Source organism: Artemia franciscana, chromosome 15 (genome assembly GCF_032884065.1).
Source record: "Artemia franciscana chromosome 15, ASM3288406v1, whole genome shotgun sequence".
In the NCBI taxonomy this organism is placed as follows: domain Eukaryota; kingdom Metazoa; phylum Arthropoda; class Branchiopoda; order Anostraca; family Artemiidae; genus Artemia; species Artemia franciscana.
In genome coordinates this window covers 42088306-42110913 of record NC_088877.1, presented here as the reverse complement: position 1 = coordinate 42110913, position 22608 = coordinate 42088306, and the positions used below count along the sequence as shown (strand labels likewise).

Below are 22608 nucleotides of genomic sequence, written 5' to 3'. Positions count from 1 at the left end.
GAGGAGGGGAAGAGAGAGAAGGAGAGAGAAAGTGAAAATGAGGAAGAGGCAGAAAGATAGAGATCAAAGCGGTTTTTAAACCCACAGACAATACCAAACGATGGATAATAATATCCATTATTGCATTGAACTCCTTTTTTAAGAAAATTAACCTCAAATATACCCAAAGAATCACAAGAAAAATATTTAGGGTCCGTCCGATTTAAAGAAACGCAATCGACCTCTTTTCCCGCCTGAGGTTGTCAATTGTCAACGCAGCACTTTCAAAAATTCCTCCTGGTATTCGATGGCAAAATAAAAAAGGGCCGAATCTTCACTTTCCTTTGATTTTGAAGACCAGAATATAATTTGCACTCTAATGAAAATAATCCTAGTTTTCTAATTTTCAATAAGAAAATTAACCTCAAATCTTTGCAAAGAATCACAAGAAAAAAATATTTAGGGTCTGTCCAATTTACAGAAACGCAATCGACCTCTTTTCCTGCCTGAGGCAGCACTTTCAAAAGTTCCTTCTGGTATTCCATGGCAAATAAGAAAATGGCCGGATCGTCACTCAAACAATTCAAGAAATAAGAACCTATTTCTCATAACTCATAAAAAAACATTATAACCGATATTAATGAAGAAAAAAATGAATGTGGATTAACGGAATAATATACACATGCTGATATTTATTCCTTAAAGTCTTAATAATTCTTGACTTATTCAAGTTAAAAAAATTAAAAATTGTTTAAATGTATTTTGTTTTCAATAAAGTGTAAATTATGTTCTGGTCTTCAGTAGGCCTGGGGGTGTCAGCCCTACTTGTCTTAATTTCTACTCATTTTGAGTTTGACTCGGTTATTTATTCTAATTTCTGTTATTATTTTTTATTTTATTTAGTTGTTAATGGTAATTTAATCTACCCTTGGAAGATTATTTGACTTTATTTCTGCACATTTTTGGTTTAATAGAGCTCTTAACTTTTCTTTGAAAATCGTATTTTATGTAATCATTTTTAAAATAATATTATAATAAAAAGGAAGACTTAGAACTTCAGTTAATTCTTTTTACGTTAAACAAAATGGGTTATCACGGAATAGTAGCCTAATATTTTCTAAACTTTAATATGTTAGCCGGGATTTTAGCACTAATTGGATTAACAAGATTTCCTAAGCTAATTAAGACATTAAGGATTCTTCTGGATATATTAAAGAACTTGGAATGGCAGAATTGTCAGTTACTTCTTGACTGTTATCAGTAGAGGAAGACAGCAACAAAATGAATACTAGTGGTCCAGTCTACGCTGCTTATTCTGTAGCAGAGGGGCTTTGGTATCCCCCAGGTAAGAAGCTACATTTTCGGTAATAATCAAATCATGCTTGATATTAAATATACTTGTAGAAATCGTATATTTTTGTACATTCATATTTAGATTTTCATATTTTATATTTATCTTATATATCTAGACTTTCAAACAGTAGACTGTACGAAAGGTGCAGTTCAATCCCGCTTTTAAGGGCTGTAATGAAAGAAAGATTGAAATGGCTTGGGCAAGTTCTGCGGACGAAAGATGACAGATTGCCAAAAACTGTCCTTTTTGGCCACCCATCTAGGGAAGTAGGGATAAACGGAAAGCAAGTCGTCCACGGTCGGGTTTGGAGGATGTCATAAAGAGAGATTTAAAGGAAATGGTAACTTTCTGGGAGGGTGCAAGTAGGGAGGCTTTGAAATGGTTGGGATGGAGGAGGAGCCTTTGCAGTTGTGTTAGCCTCAGGTGGCTTGATGATGCGGTGAGACGTAGTAGTAGTAGTAGCATCTGGACTTCAGAGATAATTGCCAAATATTGCTTGGAAAGATGTCCTCTAAGAAAAGGTCAACAGGGCTATGTATGTTAAATCATACTTTGATCCTCCTGATCTACATTGCAATGCAGATCCTCCTTTTGAGAGCAGCTTCAAAAGTAATTTTTGACAAATATCTCACAAGGTCCTGAATCATAGGGTGGGACTTAAAGGCACAGCGGTGAGGATAAGTGGAAAAACCCTAGACTTAAAATAGCCTAAAACATACAAAGGAAGAGAAGAAAACTGAAAATTTATGAGGGCAGTAAATACAGCGTAATAATCCGGATAATATTATCCCGTAGTATTCCATAATATTTTCACGGATGCAATAGTTCACGTCTATATATGCAATAGTTGTCATAAAAAAAATACAATATTAAAAAAAAAAAAACAAAGCTTACCAGAAAAATAACAACCGTTATCAAACATAGCTAATTGTTTTCCTTACTTGTTCTCACTGTTCAACACGGCAATGCTGAAAATATTTGGTCCAGCCCTAAAAATTCATAATGCTAAAACAACCCAGGGCAAGAATTTATAAAGATTGCGGTTTTCAGGAATAGATACGCCTAGGATGGGTCTAAGGGCAAAGAGTATTTTATTTTCATGTCACTTACAATTCTTTATCTTACAATACTGGAAAGCCAAATCTTCCCAGATATCTGAGAAAAAAGAACCTTGCTGCTCACAAATCGAAACTTGCCAGAGTGCCACAAATTTCCTTAGTAAGGGACAATACTGTCCCTTACTATCCCTTGTCATACCAAAAGTCTTACAATTTTTTCGCCAAATATAGCCTCTAAAGTACTTTATTTTCATGTCCCTCATAGTCTTATAATTTTTTCGGCAAATATAGCCTCTAAAGTACTTTATTTTCATGTCCCTCATAGTCTTATAATTTTTTCGGCAAATATAGCCTCTAAAGTACTTTATTTTCATGTCCCTCATAGTCTTATAATTTTTTCGGCAAATATAGCCTCTAAAGTACTTTATTTTCATGTCCCTCATAGTCTTACGATTTTTTCGGCAAATATAGCCTCTAAGGTTTAGTTTGTAAGTTTCAAACTAGCACCATAGTTCTCAATCTATTATTCATCAATGCGTTAGTTCTTTTAAAATCTGTAAATTATATTCTTTAATTTTTTTTATAGTATGGGCAGTCTTTTTTTAAGCTGATCAATATTTTTCTTCATATCATTGTCATTTTTACTCCATTGTATTATTTTAATCTTTATGAGTAAAAAATTTAAATGGAAAAAAAGACGCCGTAGGCAAACACTGTTTTGACTTTTGAGTGTAAGGTTATATTCTCATAGTGGGGCAGCTGACTCCTTAAAAGTTGTTTATGTATCCCTTCCGAAAAGGCAGGATACAGTTTTAATTGATATGACATACGGTGCCATGTCACCTGTTTTTTCAATAGGGCAGTAAATCTATCCAATTTAACGCCCTCTAATGGGAGGTCAATCGAAATAGATAAAAATTAACTGGAAGAGACGAAACTCTATGATCCTTGCCGGACAGAAATAAAAGAAAGTGCCTAAAGTCAGTAAAATCTATTACCCCTTCCCCCAAAAAATTATTTACCTTAAAGAACAACACTATCAATTTTCGGAGAAGATAATGGATTTGATAGGGGTAGTTTGATAGTGAAACAATCGATACACTAATAGGCATTCATGTACTTCTTTCAAAAAGTGAAAAACTTTGATTGCTAAGGCATTGTGGTGCCACGTATTTAAAGGTAGTCAAGAACACCTTGCCACTCAAACTTGATAGGCCAGTTGACAATTCCATTAAGGAATTACCAAAGTTTTGTATACAAGTACCAAAAAAGTACCAAATACAAGTACAAAATACAAGTACCAAACAGTACCAAATATAAGTACCAAAACACAGGTGTATACGAGTACCAAAACATTACCAAAACATTTTGTACAAGGAAAAGTTAGTTGCTAAAATCAATTTATTAATTAGCAACAGTTAGTTGCCATTAGCAACAGTTAGTTAATTAATTAGCAACAACTTAATTAGAAACAGTTAGTTGCTAATTGATTAGTTGATAAAATCAATTTGCAACAGTTAGTTGCTAAAATCAATTTAAAACTTTAGACATTTAAAACTTAAGTTAGTAGTTTTTAGAACTTGGATTCTAAAACTTGAAATTGAGCAGAAGTCTTTTTTTGTATATTATTATCTAAAATTGATAATTAGAATTTACCTTCCGGCCCACATTCGGTATAGTCGATTTTTGATCTAGGCTTCCCACGTTCAGCTTAATTCATTTGTTTCCATTGAAAAGGGTTTTCCGGAATTGAACTGAAAATATTCGGATTTTTTTTTGTCCACTGCTTTGCTTAAACCTGTTTTAAGTATATTTTCATATTACCCATTTATACTTGTTTTCAATATATTGAAGTTACCCATTATATTATAAATTGTTATATCTGTTTTCATTATATTTTCATCTATTATTTTGTAAATGGAAAAGTGGTGTGTAGAAGAAATTATTCAGCTTCCTCCATATAACTGTGTTTCATTATAGGTACGAAGCAAATCGATGGAGCACCAGCTGACATCATAGCAATGACCCCCGCTCATTGGAAGCAGTTCCCCCCCTCAAATCCTGCATGGAATTATCTTTTTGCTGTTCTTTATTTCTTTTTGTGGATTGTCAATCATGTTGGAAATGGGCTGGTTATGTGGATCTTTCTCAAGTAAGCTTCCTACTTTCCCTTTTTACTTTCCTTATTTCTTCTTACCAAGTAAGCTTTCTTCCTGCTTTTTTCTTACTATTTTAATTATAAATTAAAAACGTATCGTTGTATACCTGGTATGCATCACTAGCACATTTCGTGTATCCTTGACTCAGGGAACGATCTGCATTTTCTTTCGAGGGAGGGGGAAGGAGGGCGTGTGAAAATTTAATAACAAGGGTCCTTTGGGATTCTCTTAAAGGAAACAAGGGGAGATTTCTTTATATAAATTTATAGTCCTTTTGCTCTCTCTCATCACCCTCCCTTTCTCTTATTCTTTTGCTGCCCCTCCATCTCCCTCTCTCTTTCTCTATCTCTCTCTCTCCCTCTCTCTCTGTCTCTCTCTCTCTCTCTCTCTCTCTCTCTCTCTCTCTCTCTCTCTCTCTCTCTCTCTCTCTCTCTCTCTCTCTCTCTCTCTCTCCCTCTCTCTCTATCTCTCTCTCCTTCCTTACTTATTCTCAGTTAGATGAAACTCCAATTCAGCTGGGATTACGTAACTTGAATTCCTAAATTTCGGTGCTGGTTTCAGATTAATATTCATTAAGTTTATTAATGTTTGTTAAGTTTAATAATGCCCATCAAAAGCTACGAGCCTGATAAACTTTGCTTTTTCTCAAAAAAGGGGGACAAATCCCTGAAAGTCAAGTGATTTTAATGAAAATTACAGCATCAAATTTAGTATATCAAAGAAACTCGCAGTAAAGATTTCAAGGTCCAATCTACAATTTAAAATTTTTTTTTTTGCCTGAAGAAAGATTGCAGATGTGTCTTTAACTTTTTGTTCATGTTCTCCCCAGGGGCAGTCGTATCAGATCGATCAGCCTGTAAGATAAAGAAAAGAATAATTTTAACAGAAATTAAAAATTATAATGCACCTGTTAAGCGTCAAAAAAGGATTGTGCCCCGGCAAAGTGACATTTTCTGCCATTTTGAGACAGAAAGCTACAATTTTGCCTCCATGAGGGCCAAATTACTATTGAGTGACAAATCTGTGATCTTGGTTAGTGGCCAAATTGTAAAATTTAATGTTTACTATTATTATTATTATTCTTTATCTCTATCACCCTTACAGTTGTCTAATCTATAGCCAAAGTTGAGTCCCCTTTATGTTTTGCCCTTCCTGCACATAAGGCTGTATGAATAAATGTCCACAAAAAGCTGAATGAATGGGATTTTCAGCCGACTGAAAAACCCAATTTCTTCTGTCACGTTGAGGGGAAAAAATAAACGCCAAATAGAAGCCTGGCATTAAACCCAGACATACAGGGAGTAAAAGTTTGGCTTAGATAATTTTACTCTGAAAATTGATCTCAATTTAAAACGCTATCACTATAATTTCTGCAAAGCGATGTTTTTGCATAACAAGAAAAAAGACATTCTTGAGCTTAGTGCTTTAGAAAATAAATAAGGTTTAATAAATGTCGAACCGACAATAAGTAAATGTATACTAAAATGAGATATTTAGAATAACAGAGCATTTGGGCAGTTGTCCAAAACTTAACGAGGTTTTACAACTTCCCTACATATAAAGAGAACTATTTTTTTGGAAAATTTTCCTATCTTCATAAGAAATGATGTAAATAGAATGTTTTTGCTGTTCACGATGTTGTATTTAATTGTGTATAAAAACATTATAATTATTATTGTTGTTAGTTAATACTTATTAGTTAATAATATCATTTATAATATTATTTATTATATTATTAATACTAGTATCCGTACTCTGGCTTGTCTGTGTTTTTGGTAGTGATTAGGCGAAAAAAAATATTTTAATACTAAACTTACTTATAAGATATTTTACCACCCAAAAAGTCTTCTCTCTTTTTACTCGCTTTAAATTTTATGCAAAAACGAAAAATCATATTTATAATAATATACATTCATCTTACGACGAATGTATATTATTTGAAATTTAAAAATGTAATGTCGCTTGGTGTAAGTTCCCAGCTTAATCTGGTTTCAAAAGCTATTGGGTTTCAACGAAACCGGTGGCTATTCATCTCTCCAGAAATAAGAAATGTCTTACAGAAAATACATCAAAAGAATAAACCATTGGAAAGGGAGCATGCTTTTAAACACAGAAGCATAGGATAGTGGATTCTTTGTGGCTGAACTCCGTCGCTTGTTAATGAATGGTCCCAAATTTAAAGAAAAAAATTAAGAAGAAATATGGTTTAAAATATCTTCTGATAGGCTCAAATCATGATATATTCTAAATTATAGCATATTTTGGGGTAGAGCTACAGCAGTAGCTAAACTTTAAAAGTAAGGAGATTCTGTATAAAATCTTTTCCCAATTCAGTTCTTATTTGGTCCTTTGTTCAGACCTTAGCGGACTCACTGAGCCTAATTAAAAATTATTTGGATTCCCCATGTCATTTACGTTCCTGAAAATTAATATTAAATTTTTGCAATCGGAATTTTATACCCTGCAGCACACAAGATTGTATTTCATATTTCTTACCCGGAGTCCAATTAATTCGTTGCAACAATGTAATTTGTAAATCTTCGCTTTCGCACCTACATATGATATATGAAGTTTTCATAAGGGGGGAATTCGCCTCTAGACTTTTTGCCCCCTTTAAGATTTCGAAAATATTTTATTTTAGTATTTTCATAGGAAAATAGCCACAAAATCATGAAACTGTCGCGTCCCTTTTAGATTAAATTTTTTTTTGTATCTTCATGAGGCGAACTGTCATCGTCAGAAATACATCTAATACCTGAAATTTTCAACCTTCTAATATAATTGCCCAAAATAGTTTGCTAAAGAGTTCTTAAAGCGAGGATCAACAACGTGCTGTTTGTGAATAGTCCAGTAATGGGTTTTGGTCTTTTTCTCTTGGTTTGAAAATCTCATATAGAACTTTTAGGCTTGACTTTGACGATTATGAATGGTAGTGAAGTTGTATGCCTTGTCCCTTAGCAATCTGGATTCTCAAATGGAATTATTTGGCTACGAAAAAAGTTATTGATTCTCCAAATTGTCATTTACTATCCCAATTTAAACAACGGGATTGTTGAATGAATGGTATATTAGCCAATTTTGTAATAGTGAAACTTTTGAGGATAAAATCTGTTAAATTCAATTTGCAAAATTCATTTATTCAATTATTACATAGCTTACAATATCGAGTACTATTAAATGTGCTCTATGCCCCTACTAATAGCCCAGAAAAGCGAAGGGATGGGAAAAAATTATTCACCTAAGGAATATAGACTACTTGGTGTTGATATTCAAGTAATTATGCTAACCAAGGGGGTACCCTCTTTGTGCCACCTGCTGTACATCTAAGGACATCAAAAGTGATCAGTACCGCCAGGATTATAACAGTTTCCGCCACTTTTGGCACAGTTTCTTCCAAACTTGGCACAGCTTCTACCACGCGTGACAGAAGCCCCTGCTGAACGTGATTTTTGAAAGTGGGCATCCCATCGAAGCTAACGGGAAACCTAATGTTATGCATATTTTTACTTTTTTTTACATTCCAAAGTTGACAATTGTGTCACAATATGATCACAAATTTTAGGATTCAGACATGAACCTTGATTTTTGAATCGTTAAGCTAACACATTATCCTCAATCAGATTGTCAGGAAAAATCAAATTGTGGGAATCTGATTATCAATTTTACAATCCTGTTTAAAAGCAAAAAGGCCGCCTTATAGACATGCCTATGTATATAAACTGACAAAAAGGATTTTCATTCTTTGATAAAGTTGACTTTTTTCAACTTGAACTTTTTTTTCAACTTAATTTTTAGCTTTAGCTTATTTGTTTTTTTTATCAAAAATGTTTGAAATGATTTTTGGGTTTTAATCTTTCCACTTCAAACTTTCGGCTGACCAAAACCAATTTTAAAATTTTTTTTGCTTGAATTTCAGAACAAAATCCCGCCGAACTTCCTCGAATATGATTATAACTAACCTTGAATTGCTGACTTTTTTATGATGTTGACACAGTCACCGCTATTCATAATTTAAAAAAAAACAAGTTTTTTTAGCTGAAAGTAAGGAGCGACATTAAAACTTAAAACGAACAGAAATTATTCCGTATATGAAAGGGGCTGTTCCCTCCTCAACGCCCTGCTCTTTACGGTAAAGTTTGACTCTTTCTCTCAACTCTACTTTTTAAAACAGTAGAAAACTTTTTCGACAATGCTGAACAAAATGGCTCTATACAAATTTTGATCCCTTGACTTAGGGAAAAAAATGAGCACATTTTCTTCAATCAGATTGTCAAGCAAAATCAAAGTTTGGATATTCTATTATTAATTTAACAATCCTTTTGTCAAGCAAAAAGGCAGCCTTATAGTCATATATATGTTTATAAACTGGCAACAAACATAATTTTATAAGATTTGTTCTTTGTTAAAGTCGACTTCTTTTTCTTCTACTTAATTTTTAGCTTTACCTTTTTGTTTTCTTAAATTTTTAAGTTGGTTTTTGGGTTCTTAAATTTCCACTTAAAACTTTTTTTTTGAAAAAAATCAATTTTAAACTTGCTTTGTTTGAATTCCAGAACGAAATCCCTCCGAACTCCATCGAACATGCTTATCGTTAACCTCGCAGTTGCTGACTTCTTTATGATGCTAACACAGTCACCGCTATTCATAATTTCGGCTTTCACGTCGAGATGGTGGATATGGGGACATTTCTGGTGCAAATTTTATGGGTATACTGGTGCAATTACAGGTAAATGTATAACGAAAAAGCAGAAATTTTTTAAATATTATATATTCAATATTAAATATTATATGATATATATATATATATATATATATATATATATATATATATATATATATATATATATATATATATATATATATATATATATATATATATATATATATAAATTATTATATTAAAATATTACATATATTTATATATTATATATATAAACATTAAATATTTGTATAACTGTCCGTCTGCAAATTTCGAAGATTATAATTGGGTCTTAAGCAGCTTTCACGCCCTCTACTTAATTTTTCATGCCAAGTGGCTAAGTTACATTACAATAAGCATAACCTTTCACATTTCAAAAAGTCTTTCGCGCTAAATTGACTTAAAAATCAATATTGCCATCATTATCTTCATCTTGGATCATCACGATTATCGTATGCATATTTTTCAAAATTAAAGATTTGAAATGGAGATGACAACTTAAGTTCTGATCAAGTGTAAAAGGCTTTCTTGGAATAGTTTATCAATCTGTTTTCAAAAATGTTTGACTGTTTATGGAAAAATTCTATTTTTTTATTGGTATGTTAAACTTTTCCATGATGTAAAATAAGCTCAAGGAACTTAAAACACGGAGTAGAGCTGCATTCTTCTTAGCACTGCTTAAGTTAAGCGTGGTATTCGCTCCGCAATGTCACATAATATAACGCAAAGTTTTTAGATATGGCAGCGTGAAAGGCTTCAGGCTTAGAGTAAAATACCCAATAGCCTTTCTTTATATTTTTGTTCTACATTTTGTATTAGCCATAGAACTCTAAACATTTTTCCAAGAATTTTATAAGTTGAATTTAATACACCTATATATATATGCATCAATTTAACCTATATATAATTTAACATGTTAATTATCCATTATAATAAATAATTATTTAAACATAAATAATTGATAAATAAATAGATAATTCTACATTTTTATTCTTAATGATTCATTTTTACTTTTTTAATAAACACTAATTTTTTTAAGTTTAACATTGGAAATGTTTAGGCCTATTATTATTATTAAACCAGTAAGCCCAGTGAAAATGGCGCATAAATTGCTTTTATATCAGTATAATAAATAAATACTTTGTGTATAATATATCAAATGACTTCCATTTAAACTTTTGAATAAAAAATCTTCTATGGAATATTTGTGAAACTGAAGACCAGGCATCAGAAGTGGGATATCGAAGCATAGATCATCCCTCATGTTCCAGCATCCATGGAATTGGGGGCATCATTTGATGTTTAAGGGCTAGACACAAACAGCTTTTTTTTTAACGTCCAATTTATTCAATAAGGGCATATTTTGCGCCGGCTTTAAAGGGGTTTCGTCTAGCTTAGAGTTAATTACATTGTCTTTTTTATGTTGACTTTTAAGCTTGAAAAGATTTTCTCATTTGGAATGTTTCTAATAAAAGATTTGTGGGGCTATACAACAGTCCACTTAATGTGCTACTCTATGGCATGGCCAGGCATATTCACTTCGTTGAGTGCCCATAATTGAAATTTTTAAAATAATTAGCCAACTATACGCTACCTTTTCAGCAGTAGCGTAATTTTGTCAAAATCCTGGGGGGGGGAGGAGTTCCAGTCAATTTGTTTGAATTAAGTGACAATGACAGTAAAAACTAAAATATAAGCCATTTGGTGCCATAAAGGTACTGCATCGTACTATAAAAGTACTATAAAAGAAAACTGATGCGTTTCTGATGCTCAATTATGCAGAATTATCTTAGTTTTGACAAGTCTTCTGAAGAAATGGAATTTTAACTGGGGGCAGGGGAAAACGGAGGTGTGGGAGGGGCAATTGCCCCCATGCCCCAAAGTAAATTGTGCCTCAGCATTTCAGTAAAAAAAAAACACAGATTATCATTAGTAGGTGAATGATCTTTAAACACCTAACCTGGAAAGAAAAGTTACTTCTGTTGAGCTCTTTAATGCTGAGTCAGAATTAATACCCCCTCCCACTAACAAAGCATATTGCAATTAATTACAAAAACAATTACTGAATCAATGTAATAATTGGGCTTTACTGAACGTTGTCCTCTAATAAAATAATTTCTTAAATCTAAAATATCTAACAATCTCTACAAAAAAGTAATATAAAAATCTCCTCCAACCCAATAGAATCTATGAAACTAAAAAAAAAATTGTTACCTTATCTTGATCGATAAATATACAAAGACGGGGAAAGGACAAATTACAGCCTATTGAGCTATGAAGTACAATAGAAAATAACAATTACAGCGTGCCTTTCAATAATTACTATACTTTATCCTTTTTGCCTCATTTTATCGATTTTACTTGCTGTCTTTTATTAATGTATTTTATACTTGGTGTAAAATTTACGTTTCACCAAAAATCTAAAATATTCCCAGACTAGAAAAGAAATTAATCCCATTCATGAGATTAGGATTCAGGGATGAGATTAGGATAGGATGAGATTAGGATTAGGATCACATTTCCATTTCAGTCTCAACTCTAACTCAGTTCAAGTCTAGAACAAGAGCCAAGAGCTCATATGGCACTTGTGACGAGGTCAGAGAACCCTAGAGCCAAGAGCTCATATGGCATGAGCTCTAGCAAAATTATAAGAATCAACAGATTGATTTAAAATTAAAATCAGAGGCTTAATGCCGGTCGGGATTTAAAATAAGAGCTCTGAGACACGAGGTCCTTCTAAATATCAAAATTCATTAAGATCCAATCACCCACTTGTAAGTTAAAAATACCCCATTTTTTCAAATTTTCTTCTCCCTTCGGCCATTCCAAAGCCATTCTTTCATTGATGGTCGAATCTGGGAAAACGACTTTCCGTCATTTTTTCCGGTTCCCCTCAACTCCCCCCAATGACACTGGATCCGGTCGGAATTTAAAACAAGAGATCTGAGCTACGAGGTCCTTCTAAGTATGAAATTTCATTAAGATCCGATCACTCCTTCGTAAGTTAAAAATACATCATTTTTTCTAATTTTCAGAATTAACCCTCCCTCCAACTCCCCCAAAGAGAATGAATCCGTTCCAGTTATGTCAATTACGTATCTAGGACTTGTGATTATCTTTCCCACCAAGTTTCATCCCGATCCCTCCACTCTAAATGTTTTCCAAGATTTTAGGTTTCCCCCTCAAAATCCCCCGATGCCCCCGGATCCAATCGGAATTTAAAATAAGAGATTTGAGACACAATATCCGTCTAAATATGAAATTTCATTAAGATTCAATCACCCGGTCGTAAGTTACAAACACCTCATTTCTTCTAATTTTTATGAATTAACCGTCCTCCAAGTCCCCCCCCCCAGATGGTCAAATCGGCGAAACGAATATTTCTAATTTAATATGGTCTGGTCCCTGATATGCCTGCCAAATTTCATCGTCGTAGGTTATCTGGAAGTGCCTAAACTAGCAAAACCCGGACCAACAGACCAACAGAATTTGCGATCGCTATATGGCACTTGGTATTTACCAAGAAAAAATAAATTTTTTAAATAGAAATACCAAACAATGCACTTGTCAAGTTCTGGCGGGAGGTGGGGGGGGGGGGGTGAAAAATCAATCAGATATAGCTCTTTCCTTTAGCTGACACGTCTAGTTATTTATATGATCCCCATTGCTACTTTCTCTGCGAGTCAACAGTTTCAATCGACGCTGTGGCATCAGCCTTTTTAGCACTGAAAGTGTCTCCCTCCAGTGAATATTTCGGTGATAGAAATTGTAACTTTTAACAACCCCTCCTCATACTTTTTAATTCCTTCACCTAGCTTCGTCTTCCAAAAGGATTTATATTCGAAGATACTATCTTCAGGAGCTTCATTATATACAAGAAATAATATGCATATTGTTTGTCAAACAGTTCGTGGTAACGATCTGTAAGTAAGGAGTGACTCGGCTCGATAGTAACCAAAACTCTAAAAAACAGAATTTTGATATCTCTAAAAAGTCGGCTTATTATGCTGATTTAAATTTATAAGTTTTATCAAGTTCAGTCTCACCTATTGATGGCTACGAGCCTGAGAAAATTTGCCCGATTTTCAAAAAAGGGGAAACACCCCCTAAATGTCATGAAATCTTAATGAAAATCACACCATCTTGTAAAGTGTACCATAAAACCTTACCGTATAGGTTTCAAGCTCATATTTGAAAATTGTACAATTTTGTATTTCTTGCCAGAAGAAAGATCACGAATTCGTGTTAATTTGTTGCTGTTTTTTTCCCAGGGTTGATCATATCGACCCAGTGTCTCTCGGATATCGAGCGAAGGCTCATTGGAACGGAAATAAAAAAAAAGGTTCTAGAGCCCTTTTTAAGTGACCTTAAAGATTGGAGGGCAACTAGGTCCCATCCCCCACCCTTTTCCCCCAAAATTCTCCTATCAAGATCATAGTTGAAGGGTCCAATAACTGTGCCTTCGGATATAACACGACCTCTCCCCCAGCCCCAGGGGAAAGGTCTTTAAGTCACAGAATTTGTCCATTTTTTACACATAGTATTTGATATTGGGAAGAATCCGCACCCTGAGGAGTTATTAAGAGTAATTGTCCTGGGTAAATTTTCACTGGAATTGAATTGAAGAGAGAATGTTTCCCCGGGGAGGGTATTTTTCCGTGGAGGTGGGCCAGATATCCTGGGACCATTTAAAAACAATCAGAAATTAAATAAAAAAACAAGTTTTTTTCAACTGATAGTAAGGAGCAACACTAAAACTTAAAACGAACAGAAATTATTATGTATATCAAGAGGGATACCTCCTGCTCAACACCTCCCTCTTTACGCTAAAGTTTGAATTTGTTTCAATTCCTTAAGAACGACTCCTGAAACACAAGGGTTGTTTAATTAGAACAATAACAAGCTTTTTAAAATTAATAGAAAGCCTCAGCGTAAAGAGTGAGGTGTTGAGGAGGAGGCAAGCCCCTTCAGATACGCAATAATTTAATCGTTTTAATTTTTAACGTTGCTCCTTACTTTCAATTGAAAAAAAACTTGCTTTTTTTTAAAATTTAATTTAATTTAATTTGAGTGCAATTTCTTTTCTCAAAACAAGAATAATGTACAACGCTGTTTCTGCAGGTATTGCCGCAATCTTCACCATGGTGTTCATCGGATATGACAGATACAACGTTATAGTCAAAGGAATGAGCGGTAGAAAGATTACAAAAGGAATGGCCTTTGGAATGATTATCTGGACTTGGATATATGCCAATATCTTCTCACTTCCAGCAATGCTCGAAATATGGGGTAACTTCAGCCCTGAAGGAATGTTGAGCACATGTTCCTTCGACTACTTGAACGAAGATCGATTCCATGGACCACAGTACACCGCTTACATTTTCTTTGGTGCCTACTGCATTCCCATGATGCTACTGGTCTACTTTTACACTCAGATTGTCCAAGCTGTTTGGAAGCATGAAGCAGCACTTAAAGAACAAGCAAGGAAAATGAATGTCCAGAGTTTAAGATCTAATCAGGTAACTTGCAACTTAATATAGTGTCTGTTTAGAAAGGAACTTTGAGATTTATTTTCTTATTAAAAGTTATTTTATCGTGTTTATAGGGTACAACAGTGGAGAACATGGGTTAGAATTCCCCTCCTTCAAAAGTTCGTCCAAATAGATCCAACTAAGGATTGTTTATTGCGTGAGATACTTTTAAAGCTAGGGATATTTTTAAAGTATTATTTATTTAAGGAACCAAGAGTTAAAAAAAAAAAAAATCTTTTTAGGATCAAGACTGCAGAGACGCTTTATTTATATCCTATCTTTAAGCAAATTCTATGCTTTGCGCATAAACTTCAATTATTTTTTTAGGTTCTTTGGTGCTAACAAACACAAAGTTGAAACAACAGATATTATAATACATTTTACGTTAAACAAGATCAAAATTCTTAAAAACTTGAAAACTTTGAATACCCTGATACTTGGGTGAATCTTCTATTAATGGTTCTCTAGAAAGCGTTCGACCTAATTGACCACATATTACATGTAAATAAACTGCTGACTGAGTTTCAAGTGAGTCCCTTTTTAGTTAAAATTGTACCCCGTTTTTTAGCAAATTGTTCCCAAGCGTTTAAATATAAAAATGTTTATTCCGATCCCCTTCCTATCTTTTTTGGGGTCCACCAAGGGAACCCTGATGGGTCCCATTTGATTTCTTATAATGGTTAGTAGCCTCATGACGACCACACATAGCAATGAAAGTATGTGGACGACCTGTCTGCACTTGAGGTTTGTCGACGAAATATTAAAAGCTCAATGATAACATTACTTGACGAATTACTTGAAAGAACTTGATTACTTGAAAGAAGTGTGACGATGTCACACTTCTTTCTCGAAGATAAAAGTTAACGCTCATAAATCGTCAGTTATGACAGTTAATTTTTTAAAATCACCTCCTTATCTCACAAACCTCATTCCTCCAAAAATCTCTGTCACATTCATTAAACTACTTGGGGTGACAATTATTGCTGACTTGAAGTGAGATGTCCATGTTCAAAATATACTAAAACAAGCTTACCTTTCGGTTTCCCTTTTAAAACTTTTGTTAAAATTTTCTTGCCCCCTAAGGATCTTCTCCAACTTTATTGTGCTTTTATTCGGCCAACACTGGAGTTTGCTTGTCCAGTGTGGCATTTCGGTCTTTCTTCAGATCATATTTATAATATTGAAAATGTCCAAACCAAGCACTTAGAATGATAAATGGGGATGGGAAGGTTCCATGTCATTAGCTACTTGGTAAGTTCAAGCTCACCACTTTGGCCGAGAGAAGGAACCTCCTATGCCTTCGTTTCGATACCAAGACCCTGTCTGTTCCTCAATTATGTTTCAAATCCCCGAATCCTACCTTCCCGCCCACAGCAGACCGTCCCGTATAAAATCCCAAAAAAAACTCCAAACTGACTCCCATCCCCGCTAAACATGAAATATATCGGAAGAGTTTTGTTCCGAGTTGAGTTATATAATAGCCAGGAAAATTAGTCATTAATTTTGTTGTTATGTGTTCTTATTTTCTTTTTTACTTTTCAACTTTTAAGTTTTGACTCTTTTTTATATGTATTTTTTTACAATGAACTATGTTTGACGTGGACGTCAAGTTCCTTCGATGAAATATCATATATATATATATATATATATATATATATATATATATATATATATATATATATATATATATATATATATATATATATATATATATATATATATATATATATATATATATATATATATATATAAGGTAATAAAAATTTTTAAAATAAATGCTGTAATAAAAATTTTTAAAATAAAATTTGCTTCTATGAGACAAAAAGTCAATTATCTTAGTCTCATTTGACCTCTGCATTATTTTAGTGAATACAATCAATGATACAATAAATGTGCAAAATACACGCAACTAAATAAATCAATAAATACATATACAAAAGCAAATAAAATAACAAATATACCTTAACTTTCTACATTGGTAGAATGAAAGAGCGTATGTTTTCCCAGCACCAAGTCGTGGAAAAACAAGCTGATGTAACTCACTGAAAATTCAATGTTAACTTTCCACTAATTTCTAGGAGGATCTTACTTAAGAAATACTTTGATAGACTTGACCCCACTGACACCCCTCCCTGAAAGGTACCAATCTGATCATGTACCTGACTTTAAAGACGTTAATAAATACTTCTTTTCCTTTGTTCATTTTAGGATGCGAACGCCCAGTCTGCCGAAATGCGAATTGCTAAAGTTGCTGTTACCAACGTCCTGCTCTGGGTCTGCATTTGGACTCCGTATGCAGTCGTGGCCCTTGTTGGTGCTTTTGGGAACAGACAGATCTTGACTCCCCTCTTTGCTCAACTACCATCCCTTATCTGCAAAACCGCTTCATGCTTTAACCCTATCATCTATGCCATTTCTCATCCCAAGTAAGTTTTTTTTTTTAGCATAAACTGTTTGTCGAATAATAAATCTTGAGCCAGGTTATAGACACTTCTGGGAATTATTCCTGACAATGTGTGCTACGGCAGTTTTGTATATTTCTGTTTTTTATGCTGTCATATCTGTAGTATATCTTGGGTATTGCTCTGTTGCTGACTAAACTTAAAATATTTTGCCGTTTTTCATCCAACAAGATGAATATGGACTAAACATGAAGAATGTAGTTCTATAAATACATCAGAATTAAATTTTTAGGGCAAAATTAATTTAAAAGTAAAAAAAAAATGCCAAACATAGCTTAGGATTAGCATTTTGGCTCACTTAATTCGAGTCAATAACAGCTCATCTTTCAAGATATATTTGAATTAAATCCAATGGATTGTGTTCTGTCCTAGAATGGATGGATGATAGATTATCTATCAACAAGTGAAAATGACCTCATTAGTACCCAGTCCTCAAAAAGGCTTATGCCAGCTTTGCCTCTCACTCAGACTATCTGTATTGGCTTTGTTCTACAATTTGCCATGACTTGGTGGCAACATTATCTTAATTCAAAAGGCGATGGTCTCGGTCGAGGCAATAAGTTTAGGTAAGAATGAATTGAAAGAGGAATTTTCAAAGATTAACAATCTTTTGAGGAAAGCTTCCATGTAGCATTTTTTTAAGGGGAAATTAAAAATATTTGCAACCTTTTGCAAAATGAGCGATTTCAAAAATGTTTTTCAAAAGTAACTGCAGTCCATAGCAAAAGTAAACTTAGTTCATAAATATTGAAGGTGTTTTACTTGGAGTAGGTGGCAGCCACTGAGTATTATGAGATTGAAGATGCTTCCTTCACCTTGAAATGATATCATTATACAAAAATATATACTTTAATAATTCCCCCCTACACCAAGAAAAATGAGCCTCTTACAAAAAAATGCTGGCAACCTCACCAGCTTGAATTCATTGTGTAGTCTGAAAACCATTGTTTATATGTCAACATGTATTCTCTTCATGATTTTGCTGAACACTCCAAAACATAAAGAAAAAAAAAATCAAAAGAAGCATGATAATCATTTCAATTTTATGGAACTCTTATTCTAATTTGTTTTTCCTTTCAGATAAGGGTTGTCATTTGTAACTATAATAGCATATTTCGAGCATCATTTTTTTATCTCCTTTGCTTAACTTCTATAGGCATGTATAGTGTATTATTTGTTTCTCTAAATTGTCAAGAACATATTATGAGTATTTGGAAACACCTTTTTGAATCCATTGAAAAAGTTACTAAAGAAACAAATGTATAGATGATAACCAAATATAACCAAATATAGCTTAACCAAATATAGATGAATTTTTACAAAAACTTTTAAAATCGAAACCAGCGTAATTCTTACTTATAATTTTTCAATCTAAAAAGGTTTTAACTTCCTCCTCAACGCCCCGCTCTTTACGCTAAAGATTTTTTTTACTGTTTTAAAAAGTAGATTTAAGAGAAAGGGTCAAACTTTAGCGTACAGAGCGGGGAGTTGAGGAGGAAAAGCCCCCTTCATACACGGAGTACTGTTCGTTTTAAGTTTAGATGTCGCTCCTTACTTTAAGTTAAAACACTTCTTTTTTTATTTAATTAAGATTTGCAAAGTATAGTAAGGTGCTTTGGAATTGTTTAGTTCTTCTACCAAATAATACCAAAATTGGTATAACCTTCATCTTATATTATATAACCTTTAATTTACATAATAATATAATTTGGGCTATATATTTGTACCTTAAGGGGGGGGAGGTTAAAGTATTTAGACAGGATCCCTGACCTAACATAGCCCCCACCCTCAACCTGGCCCTATCACCGATCACTTGTCTTTGTGGCTATGAAACCGGCTTTCTGAGATCTAACCTAAGCGTAATTCTTGAGTGCGCTTCGTTTAATTAACAGGTACTCAATTTTTTCCCAAATTAAACTATCGAGTTAAGATTCAAACCTAGATTGGTGATGCAACATTATAAGAATTTTAAACAGCAATAAATAACGTTATTTTCATTGTTGGTTTGCTTTTGAACTGAGCATGAAAATGTCAATCCATGGAAATTGTAGTTGCGCATAATAATAGCGTCAGTTGTCACACTTGCCCTTTTTTTCTATAATCAACAAAATCCAAACTTTATTTTATAGATAAAAGAATAATCCTTGGGATTATTATAGTGTTCTGGTAATCAATATTATGTTTTTTTTTATTTGTAATAAATTACTGTACTACAACTACTAGTAACACCCACCCAAAAACGTGTCTTCATACGGTATGAATTTTATTATTCCAAGCTAATTATTAAAAATATAATAATTATATATTAATTCAAAATTTGAATTAATCTTTATAAATTTTCATAGCTAAAAATTTCCAATTTTTTCCAAGATTCGAAGAAAAGTTATGAGCATCTGTCTTCCATTGTCACTTAGGATTGCGTTGACAATATGTTTATAATGTTTAAGACACATTTATTACAATTTATAAAAACTTGATTAAGCCAAAAACTGGCAACACTGTAGCCTGGCAACAGAAACATCGTTATTCTAACGTGAAAATAATTTGTCTTTTGTATTATATGTATAGAATCGTTCTTCAGAAGGAATAGTATGGTTAAGAATAAGCAAGAATATGGCAACACTGTTGTTAGGCACCAGAAACTTCATTATTCTGAAATGAAAATAATCTATCTTTTGTGTTACAGATATAGAGTGGTCCTTCAAAAGGAATTGCCATGGTTTTGCATCAATGAGCCAGAATCTCATCCTGATAACAAGTCAATAGATTCCACAAAAACCGAGACTCTTCCACAAGCTTCATGAAGCTGTTAGAAGTAACACTGACTAATCGATGACTAGAAACTGAAATTTGGACAGCGTATCGGAAAAATACACTTAGTGCCTATTCTTGTAATGAATAGCTTAATAAATAGAAAGCATCACAAATAAGACCACTATTACTTGTTAGGATAATCCTCTTAAACTACTTTCGAAAACCTCGGCTTAATTCGTTGTAAAAAGCCCCAAGGACTGTATATCATATGAGACTGATACCCAAATTGTGCAGAGCAGTCTTTGGCTTGTCTATCAGAAAACCTTACTGTAGAGACATCTACGAAAATATTAGATTTATAATTTTTGCCAGAAGAAAGATCACGGATGTGTGTTCATTGTTTTTTTGCTGGTTTTTTTTCCAGGGTTTATCGCATCAAGCCCCTAGTCTTAGCATATCGGGGAAGGACTCATTCAAATGGATGTGAAATTTCTAGCTCCCTTTTAACGCGAACAAAAGATTGGGAGGCAGTTATCTCCCTCCCAGGCCCTTTTTCCCGAACACACCCGATAAAAATTTTGAGATAGCCATTTTGTTCAGTATCATTAAAAGGTCCAATAACTATGCCTCTGGAAATGATATGACCCATCCCCTTCGGAATTGGCCTATCGTTTATACGCAGTATCTGTTACTGGGAAATATACAAAACAGTTTTTGAAGGAATTTTCACGGGGGGGGGGATTTTCTAAGGGAAGATATTATCCATGAGAAGAAAATTTTCCAGGGGAATTTTCCAGGAGAATTTCATACACAGGGTAAATTTTCCGAAATTCATTTTCATCGTTCTTTGTACGTTTCACATGTGGGGAGAAAGTTCCGGGGAATTGTCAAGATAAGAGTTTCAACGGGGAAGGAATTGTCTTGGAGATTTTTCAGCGGGGTGGGGGATTTTTCACAGGAGAAGTTTTCCAAGGGGGAATTTTCCACGGAAGGAACTTTCAACGGAGGTGGAGGAAGTTTTTCCGAAAAATTTTCCGCCGATTTCTTTTATTTCATTATTAGAAGAATTCAAGACAATTGTATTAAAATCAAACATTATTAGAAATAAAAACTGATCTTTTTTGAACCCACTAACTATTATGTACTCAAAAAAAAGTCACTAACAAGAAGCCAATTGAAATGACTCAAGAGATGCTGTCAAAGGTAACAAAATTTATGAAAGACGTATATACACTTTTTACTCGTCCGTCTGCTAACAAGTATTTTTAAGATTTTCAGATTACAAACTGTCTTCTAAAACTCAAAGTTTGTATAGTTCGACTTCAAAGTTTGCAGACTTGGATCTTACTTCTTTTTTATACCACTTTTTATTGTTATTCAGCCTTCAATAGGTTAGTTATGTATTTTCCAACGCAAGTATACAGAGTGAGGTTTCCCTCACTCTTCCCTCAAGGAAAAAGTTTTCCCTTCAACTTTCTCTGCAAATTTCATCATAGAGCTATATGGAAGTATAGCTGTACAAGTATTGACAGTAGTAGCAGCAATATCATGCACAAAATGCCTTTTGGTTAGCTCAATATCTCCTTCGACACATCTTGAAAGTTCCAACTTAACGGTCTAAGTCGCTCCGGAGATTTTGCTGATACAACTTTTTGACGTCCTGTATGTGCTCAGTGTATTTTGATTCAGTTCAACATCCTTATCAAAATTCCCCAAAAGTTTCACCTGTATAGCCTTAGTAGTAGTAGCAGTAGTAGCATTGTGGACGCAGTACCTATTAGTAATCTCTATATCTCGATAAACATGCTCTGAAAGTTTTAAATTTAATGACCTATTCTGTCCCTGAGATTTTGCTGATACAACTTTTTGACGTCCTGTATGTACTCAGTGTATTTTGATTCAGTTCATCATCCTTATCAAAATTCCCCAAAAGTTTCACCTGTATAGCCTTAGTAGTAGTAGCAGTAGTAGCATTGTGGACGCAGTACCTATTAGTAATCTCTATATCACGATAAACATGCTCTGAAAGTTTTAAATTTAATGACCTATTCTGTCCCTGAGATTTTGCTGATACAACTTTTTGACGTCCTGTATGTACTCAGTGTATTTTGATTCAGTTCAACATCCTTATCAAAATTCCCCAAAAGTTTCACCTTTATAGCCTTAGTAGTAGTAGCAGTAGTAGCATTGTGGACGCAGTACCTATTAGTAATCTCTATATCTCGATAAACATGCTCTGAAAGTTTTAAATTTAATGCCCTATTCTGTCCCTGAGATTTTGCTGATACAACTTTTTGACGTCCTGTATGTACTCAGTGTATTTTGATTCAGTTCAACATCCTTATCAAAATTCCCCAAAAGTTTCACCTGTATAGCCTTAGTAGTAGTAGCAGCAGTAGCATTGTGGACGCAGTACCTATTAGTAATCTCTATATCTCGATAAACATGCTCTGAAAGTTTTAAGTTTAATGCCCTATTCTGTCCCTGAGATTTTGCTGATACAACTTTTTGACGTCCTGTATGTACTCAGTGTATTTTGATTCAGTTCAACATCCTTATCAAAATTCCCCAAAAGTTTCACCTGCATAGCCTTAGTAGTAGTAGCAGCAGTA

At 33.7% G+C, this 22608-nt stretch overlaps 1 protein-coding gene across 1 annotated transcript; it reads left to right on the top strand.

Annotated features, from left to right (window-relative positions):
* The first annotated feature begins 1182 nt into the window (after positions 1 to 1182).
* Positions 1183 to 20172, top strand: LOC136036497 (opsin, ultraviolet-sensitive-like). The gene is made up of 6 exons (XM_065718774.1): positions 1183 to 1324; positions 4372 to 4543; positions 9104 to 9276; positions 14371 to 14768; positions 16989 to 17206; positions 19929 to 20172. The coding sequence occupies exons 1-6, from the start codon at positions 1261 to 1263 to the stop codon at positions 20044 to 20046; spliced, it is 1143 nt and encodes a 380-aa protein (XP_065574846.1). The 5' UTR covers positions 1183 to 1260; the 3' UTR covers positions 20047 to 20172.
* Positions 20173 to 22608: the final 2436 nt, after the last annotated feature.